We start from the raw sequence: 8772 nt of genomic DNA on the forward strand, positions 1-8772 counted from the left end.
GTTTATCATTTCTAAGAAAGTAACATGGCAAAACAACCGCAGAAAGCTGACGTTTTTGCGTTTTAGTTAAATAGCGTGCACTGCTGTATTCTGCGAAGATAAATTCCTCCCTCGAAATAATGCGCTAACGCATTTAATTGATAATGATTGTAGTGCAACATGAATATATGCATCTTGTAAATCTTAGTGATTAAGCTAACTTTTTAAAATAAATATTTCTAAATGAAGGATGAAGAAATAGTGATCAACCTAACCTAAATAAAGGTCACATGGAACAATCGATTTCTTGATAGCTTAATCCGGAAAATTAAATCTTCAGACATTAAAACATAATTCATTTGCGCTTTAATAGAAATTACAGAAATAAATTTTGTCATTTTGCAAAACATATATTGATAGTTAAACTACTTATGCAATCTTTTTAAAAAAGGAGCAGTGAACTTATATGGTAAAAGAATTAAAAGACGAAAGAAAGCAGCAGTAGAGATCAAATGACGACGATGTATTTAGCCAACAATGATATAAACCGTTCAGATGCTAACATCAAAAAACCACCCCGGCTATCACATCTTCCTGAAAATCCGAGCATCAATAAGCTTTATAAGAACAGCTTTCAAGATATCAATTCTTTAGACAGGTATCGCATCTCTACCCCTGATCTTTTTATGTATTCCTACGACTCTCAAGAATGTCTTCGTTCAATAAAAACTGAAACTGAATGCCCATTTTATGATGTAATTTCAAATACCACATTTGCCACCATATATCCTCCATTAACCTCTTCTAAACATAATTACGAATCAGACAGTTTAATTCTAACCTCGTACGATGCAAGCTGTACAAACATGCTTCGAGCATATAAACTTCTCGAAAATGAACTTTCAAGTGGAGCCTTGCCTAACTTTAGTAATTCAGGCTACTGCAACTCTCTGTTGAACACAGAAATGTTAGGCTATAGACACAGCTTACAAGATTCTCAATACGCAGAACTTTGTGGTGAGTTTTTTGTCAGTAGGTTGTTGAATTATGCAGCTTGTAAACTTGACTTGAAATTATATTTTAATTTAGGAGGATTTTTATAGTAAATATTCATTTACAATATTTATGGGCACATTTTAAATAATTGCCAGTCGTTTAAAAAGTGTTTCTTTTCAGTAAATTAATTTATATCAAAATATATGAAAATAATAAAATGTTATTTTTTAAATAAATTGAATTTCAGACACTATGGTAACAACAACAACAACAACAACAACACTAACTAAATCACGTAAAGAAAGAACAGCGTTCTCCAAAGATCAAATTCGAGATCTTGAGAATGAGTTCGCGAGAAACAACTACTTGACGAGGCTTCGACGTTATGAAATCGCAGTAAGTTTAAGTTTAAGCGAAAGGCAGGTCAAAGTTTGGTTTCAAAACAGAAGAATGAAATGGAAAAGAGTTAAAGGATATCGAGGTAAAAAACAAGCAAATGAAGAAAGGGGAAAGGACAATCAAAAAACAAGTACAGAATAATAAACTTTTTAAAACCTATTAATGGCAAATGATATCAGCATTAGTTTGAATACAGGATTCGTTTCTGCATTTATCACTTACTTGTACATTTCTTTCTTTCTTTTTTTTCGGTTTTCAGTTTTCTTTGATCTCAAATAATATATACATTTCTCGATATCTTCTTCTCTTTAAGGAAATTTGGCTTTAACTTATTATCATTTAGAGATATAAATTTATTGTTTTATTTTATGTAAATTTATTACGCATATAAATATTGTTTTTATAGAATTTAAATTAAAAAAATCCATAGAAAGAAAAGTAAACTGCAGAAAATTTTAACCAATTGTAAATGAATATCCTTAATTGTGAAAAAAAGTGAAATTATAAAGTTAGAAACATTTTCTGCTCCATTTAATTTTCATAAATAATCAAGATTGAGTTTTAAATATCAAATAAAATCTCCATAAAAATCGTTATGATCATTTTGCTTATGAATTTCAATCGAACAAAATCTTCACAAAAACCACGAAAATCTATTCTACTTTCATTATAGCTATTGCTGTTTTTTTGCTTAAAACTCACAACCTACTTTTACTCGTTGTTTGGTAGCAAATAGGTCAAGCAAGTAAAAGCAAGTTGGGCTGAGAATGAGGGACACATCATCCTGGGAATGAAGGACGGCTACTTATACTTTTTATTCAAATATAATCTTGGATAGAAAAGTGTAATCTGGGTTTTTAATTCTGATAAAATGAGATCAAAATATTCTCAAATTAATCAAAGACTTACACGCCTCTTTTTTTCTCAGTTTTAGTTTCTATAGATACATTAAGTGAAGTTAATACATGAGAACTTCTGAAGATTAAAGATTTCAAGACGCTATACTTAAGTAAACTGTCTATGAGTTAAACTATATATACGGACTTAAATCTTCGTTTTTATGAATGTTTCCAATTTTTTTTCACAGATTTTAATCAAATTTATTTTCAAGTTTTTGTACGCTATTAACTAATGCTTGTAATTCATAGAAAGAGGAGCAGAATTTTTTTAATCTTTTTCTTCTCAGTTCAAAATGAAGTCTATAAAACGATAAATGTTTATCATGAATAAACTTCGATTGTGAAGCCGGATATGTTAGTTGTCAAAAAATTATAGGAAGAGTTCCGTGATGTGGCATTTTATTTGCGCTCTGGTTTTATGACATTCACTTTTCAGCTTTTTAGAGAAATAATGTTGCATCATCTTACAGAAACTCTAAGCACATCATGTAATCTAAATATATTTTTCTAATAAAATATTGAAAGATTAAAGCGATTACTTTGTATTGAAACCAGTTTCAATTTTTGTTAGTTTGCTTTAATTTGAGGACTCGAATCCACATTTATAGGACCCACATTTATGGCTGCGTATACCACTCTATATTATTCCATGTATAAAAAATGGTTTTTACATATCAAAATTTTACTTCGCTGATTGTTTTAAATTTAAATTTAAGATGGTTTTTCATTACATAAAAAGAAATATGAAAAAGGCGAAGAAATACTGTCGCCTATTTTTAGTAATGATCTCCTTTAAACATTAAGATGACATTTACAAATCTAATTAAGTTATTTAATTATGCTCTTCCAGCTCTTTTTTTAGCTCTCAGCTAACTGTAGCTAACTTGGCAGCTTACAATTAAAAACACAATGCCGATTTACAAGCGAATTTCCAATGGGAATACAACAAAAATTATTAGGCTTTTCAACATTTGTTTTGATTTAAATAAATACAACTACCACAATGCATTGCGCTTTTGCCGATTTATGGGAAAGGTCCATTCAATCGATTTTTAATGCTGAAAGTTTTACGCACAAAAAAATCAAAAAAGAGGTGCATAAGTAAACAGGAGCGGATTAAGGCTGAGGCTGAGAAAATGACCGCCGAAGTTTATATTCTGTAATCAATGAAGTTTCCAGTAAAATCTAATTGGATCGAATTGTTCGTTTAAGTTTTTAACTTTTAATTTTTTATTTGAAAATGACTTATTGTAATAAATATTTTGAAAACAACGTAAATTGTTTACATATGCTTGATTAGAGGCAGGTAGATACTAAATACACACTAAATGGTACACACTAAATGATGATATAAGATCAACGCGATGGCTCAGCGTGCGTATGGATACAACCGCGGTGAAGAGGACCTTGACTGGCATCACCCCTATCATTATCCCTCAAGATCTTACGGATGGAATATTTGATTTTACACAATGTGAGGGGATTAGGAATGAGAGGGAAAAACAGCACAACATTTTTTGCGTAGGGCATCAAAAATCCTTTCACCGACCCTAATTAGTACTAATTTTTATAAAATAACTTGACTACTCATATGAAATACGGGATAAAAAAACAACCAGAAAAAGGTTAAAAGAAAAACTAGAAAAATCATAAATGCTTTTTTCAAAAAAAACATTAAGGACATTAGTGGCTGTAATATCTTCCAAGCTTAATTAGAAGAGCTTAAAAAAGCGCAACTGAACATTTATCACCGAAAGAAACAAGAAGCTTGAAACAAACTGAGGCTTTCTTTTTTCACTCACAGTACAAATGAAACATAAAAAATAATTGTAAGTTATTTTAGCCGCTAAAACTTTCTTTAAATGAGAAAATCTCTCTAAATAACTGAAATATTATCGTTCAAGTGAACTAAATAATCGATTAATACAAGCAGGTGGAATTTCATCCCATTCTTCCTTCAATGACTTGAATAAATACAGCTTGATTTTAGTATCTATGCTGTGGATTTTAACAAGCTAGCATTTCCCATGATAAAATCTCCTTTCTTAGGCGTTTTCTTGGTCTTCAACTGCGTGGACGATCTTTTACGCCATATCCACAACGTTATTTACAAAAATAACGTTCACAAACATAAGAAATATTCTTTTGCTATACACGGTCGTTTAGACTTTAGAAATAAATGGAAAGTTATTATACGCAAGCGCAGTAGAGTTAAATATAATTTAAAATTTTTAAAATGGCTACGGATGCAAAACTTATCATTGACAACGAGTAACTTGTTTAATTTTAGATAATTAAATAGGCTTTTAACTATTTTTTCATGAAATTATTGTGAAAATAACTTGCAGCTGTACGAAAAAATTTTTTAAATAAAATACAAGACCTCTGAATGTGAATAATATCTACTTTCAGCTAAAGCAACTTTAGTGTTTTTGTTTACAATTTTTAAACCTTTTTTAAAATATTTTTGAGCGTAGAAATTTTTTAATTTAAATTTATTCAGCAACATGAACCTTTTATCTTTTTTGTATTTTTTGCTTATATGAGGATTCAATTTTTTTTGCAGGGTTAAAAGAAAATCTTAATCATTAAACTTTTGTAACCTGTTGCTATGGTACTCTTTTCCGATGTTACTATATATATATATATATATATATATATATATATATATATATATATATATATATATATATATATATATATATATATATGCATATATATATATATAGTATAAACACTTATCTATTTTTTTTTAAAACCTTCTGAAGGAGTTAAACAGACTGTCAAAGAACAAAAAACTAGATAAATGTTTGACTTTTTTATTACTGCTCTCTTCTTTAAGAATATTGAGCACTCTATTTGTAAAATACACTAACATTGTTAGTGTATTCGACAAATAGAGAGCTCAATATTCTTAAGAAGACAGCATAATATTGTTATATGTTAGTAACATAATATTGTATAATATTTTATAACATAATATAGTTATATGCTAATAACATAATATATATATATATTCATAATTTATATACATAATATATATATATATATATATATATATTATGTATATATACATAATTTATATACATAATATATATATATATATATATATATATATATATATATATATATATATATATATATATATATATATATATATATATATACAGTGGCGGCCGGTGACATTAAACTTTGGTGGGGCCAGCAAATATTAACCGAAAAATATCGCAACGATTTGCTGTCAGCGTAATTGATACTTCGGTGTTTGTTAGAAAGTCTTTGGTCGCTAGCGTTTTTCGATTGGTTGACAGAGTTAAGCGCTAGCATACTCCCAAAATAAAGCATAAGTATTTAATGGCATTGAATTGAACCTTCGTAAAAAGCAGTAAAAGCTGCCCTAAAAGTGCTGCATTATAATTTGAACAGATTTTAATATTACTTCTTTAGATTTTTTTTTTATTTTAATTTTGTGGTAAAAACTTTTAGTTAGTTAGAAGTAAGTCACAAATATAAAAAGTTACGATTAACACTATAATTTTTATAAAGGTATAATATCTCTTGAAATAAAGAATGATGTTAAAAACAAAGATTTAAGCATATTAATTTATACAAATATTCTGCTCTTCTCTGTTTCATAAGAGAAAACATTTCGATTACTTTTTGATTAAACTGATCAATATCCTGTAAATAATCTTTATGTATTGATAGTACAGCTAATGCATTCAACCGATCTTGACCTGTGGAATTTCTTAAAAGTGTCTTAACTCTTTTTAAAGTACTAAAACACCGTTCAGCATCAGCTGTAGACACAGGTGTGACCAAAACAATATCTATCAACTTTGATACTTCAGAAAATGTTTCAATCAGGTTATTTTTATGCATAAATTGGGATAGGGCATTAATATTGCCAACATCACTAAAAAAAGCATTTTCATACAAAACGGTTAATTCGGACATCAACTTAACTTCACTCAGCATTGGATAGTTTGTTAGAATATTTTTTATAAGATTCCGAGGAAAATGTTGTCTGTTAAAATTGAAATTTTTCGGATCCAAAATTGAAAATGATTTAAATATTTCAATGCTTCTAAACCTGTCGCTAATTTCGAAAATAACTTTATCACAAGCATCTTTAGCATCTTCTATTAGTAGTTCAATTGATGTGTTTCGTTTCATTTGGTTTTCAGGTATTTCTTTGCAATCGTTAAGAATCGATCCAGGAACTTCATCAGTGATGCTATTTCGCACAAAATTTATGGATAACTCAAATTTTTCAAAAGCTTCCTTGATTGTAATAGTGTTGCTGTTACTTGATTGCAATATATTGTAAAGTACATCAACATGTTTTAAAATTGAATAAAAGAAAGATAAAAAAAAGTTGAACTCTAAATCTTCCAAACATTTTTTGAACCCAACAGATTGCCACACGCTTGTATCATCCTATCCTTCATCGTTTATGATTTTATTAAAACAATCCACAATCTTTGTTTTGTTTTCTTTTATGCAAGTAACTATTTTTGAACGAAAATTCCATCGTGTTTCGCAAACTCTTGGTATCTGCTTAAAAGAAATTTCGCGAAGTAAATCATTTCGTTTTGGCGAGGACGTAAAGAACACGCCAAATCCACTTAAAGTAGAAAAAAATGTTCTTACTCGCTTATTCGACGAACAAACTTTTTTCAAAACTAAATTTAATTGGTGTGCATAGCAGTGAACATAATGGGCATTTGGGTAAACTTCTTTCATGAGACTTTGGACTCCATTCCTTGATCCGCTCATAACTGCTGCACCATCATAAGCCTGTGCAATTAATTTTTCTTTCAGACCAAAACAATTCAATTCTTCTTTTAATACATTTGTAAGACCCATAGCAGTTCTATCATTAACATCAATAAATGCTATAAATCTTTCAACTGGTTGATAACCTTTTAAATAACGCAAAATAATGACGAACTGAGAACGACAAGATACATCAGTTGTTTCATCTGCTTGCAAGGAAACAAATCTTGCTTTATCAATCTCACGTTTAATTTCTTCTATGTATACTTTATACATACATTCTAAAATGTCATTTTGGTTTGTTTTCGAAGTACTTTTTGTTATTTTTGAATTTTTAAGATTATCGCTAAACACACTATCTAATGGAGCTGTGTATGAAACCATATCTAAAAATACCCCTCGATTATTTGAGTCAATAGTTTCGTCATGTCCTCTTAAGGGCAATTCGTGTACACCACAAAATTTTATACAATCTATAATCCTCGATAATGTTTGTCTGTTTTTGTCAACTAATTCATTATGTTTTTTTATGCTAAGACTGTATCCAGCATGAATTGTCGATAAAATATTTGTCTTTCCGAGCATTTGAAACTGCAACGAATTATTTATATGTGTTTTACTGGATTCGTGTTTTTGTATTCGCTCAGAGAGATGTTTCATATCTTTACAGCCATTTTCTGTCCACAAGCTCTCGCCACCAAACAAAACACAATAAAAACAAAACAACGAATTTTTTTCATCACTCACACTTAACCATGATTTTTTTTCAAACCATGCTACACAAAATGTTCGTGTTTTTTTACCATCAACTTGAGTTATACGAACACCTTTTGGTTGGTATGCCCCAAGATTTTTGATTTCTAGTTTTTCTTGAAGGCCCAATGACGAGAAATGTTTAGCTAACAAACTATCAATTTTGTTCATGTTAAATTATCTTATTGATGAACCTAAGTTATTGTAATAAGATAACTTTAAACTATATTGTAACTAGAATATGACTTTCGCATGGTTTAAAAATTTTTATCAACACTAGTTCAGTCAAGAAGGGCACTTAATCTTAATTAACACTCGATAACATAATAAAGAATGTAACATTACATATACATTTAACTATCTCTGATTAATATTACATGTTAATCAGAGATTAACATGTAATTCACATAACGTTTTCTGAGAATGACGAAAAGGTCAAGAAAAACAGAAAAGATACATTAAAAAATTTATAAACATGTTTTTTAAAAGATTTTTTCATAATGCAACACATATTTTTTTAAATTAAATACATATTTTTCATACTTAATTAAATCCATAATTCTTAAATACAACATTTACAATGTCAGTCATAAATAATAGTAAACTTCTCAAGATTATTTACATTGTCAAAGATGCTTTAACGATTTTATGTAATAAAAATAAAAACTTCATATCTGTTTGTAAGCATACACAACAAACATGAATATTTTTACAGTTTAAGTTCTTTGGCTTTAGCTTTAACCCCCCCCCCCCCCCAAAAAAAAAAAAAAAAAAAAAATATCAATAAAATATTCTGATTATTTTATTTCGATGGTAACAGTCAATGTCCAACATTTTTAAATAATCTAAACTTTGAATATATTTTCAATTAGTGCCTTTTTGGAAGCAGCAATTGTTGAAGTTGTATTATGAAATGTAACAGTACCACCAGTGGTAGAGTTTTTGTAATTGAAAAAAAAAAAGTTAT

General features: G+C 28.8%; 2 protein-coding genes across 2 annotated transcripts; one reads left to right on the plus strand and one right to left on the minus strand.

The window, feature by feature from the left end:
• Positions 1 to 423: 423 nt before the first annotated feature.
• On the plus strand, positions 424 to 2700 carry LOC145202498 (uncharacterized). Its single transcript, XM_090082589.1, has 3 exons — positions 424 to 996; positions 1223 to 1504; positions 2561 to 2700. Exons 1-3 carry the CDS (start codon positions 492 to 494, stop codon positions 2602 to 2604), a joined length of 831 nt encoding a protein of 276 aa, XP_089938715.1. The 5' UTR covers positions 424 to 491; the 3' UTR covers positions 2605 to 2700.
• A 3149-nt stretch (positions 2701 to 5849) lies between these two features.
• On the minus strand, positions 5850 to 7976 carry LOC149891283 (zinc finger MYM-type protein 1-like). The gene is made up of 4 exons (XM_090082067.1): positions 7409 to 7976; positions 6927 to 7318; positions 6367 to 6557; positions 5850 to 6189 (listed from the first exon to the last, which is right to left on the minus strand). The coding sequence occupies exons 1-4, from the start codon at positions 7974 to 7976 to the stop codon at positions 5850 to 5852; spliced, it is 1491 nt and encodes a 496-aa protein (XP_089938193.1).
• Between the last annotated feature and the right edge of the window lie 796 nt (positions 7977 to 8772).

This window comes from Hydra viridissima, unplaced genomic scaffold (assembly GCF_058129835.1).
Source record: "Hydra viridissima isolate aposymbiotic clone 2 unplaced genomic scaffold, HvirCarnegie_v1 scaffold_3, whole genome shotgun sequence".
Taxonomy (NCBI): Eukaryota; Metazoa; Cnidaria; class Hydrozoa; order Anthoathecata; family Hydridae; genus Hydra; species Hydra viridissima.

Excerpts from the sequence above, each read along its gene's own strand:
- LOC149891283 (XM_090082067.1), bottom strand. The coding sequence starts at position 7,976 with ATGAACAAAATTGATAGTTTGTTAGCTAAACATTTCTCGTCATTGGGC. Across the intron at positions 7,319-7,408 it reads ATACACAGCTCCATTAGATA|TATACATAGAAGAAATTAAA; the intron begins GTGTGTTTAGCG and ends GTATGTATAAAG. Across the intron at positions 6,558-6,926 it reads TTTGTTCGTCGAATAAGCGA|GAAGCTTTTGAAAAATTTGA; the intron begins GTAAGAACATTT and ends ATTACAATCAAG.
- LOC145202498 (XM_090082589.1), top strand. The coding sequence starts at position 492 with ATGACGACGATGTATTTAGCCAACAATGATATAAACCGTTCAGATGCT. Across the intron at positions 997-1,222 it reads TCAATACGCAGAACTTTGTG|ACACTATGGTAACAACAACA; the intron begins GTGAGTTTTTTG and ends ATTGAATTTCAG. Across the intron at positions 1,505-2,560 it reads AAAGGACAATCAAAAAACAA|TTCAAAATGAAGTCTATAAA; the intron begins GTACAGAATAAT and ends TTTTCTTCTCAG.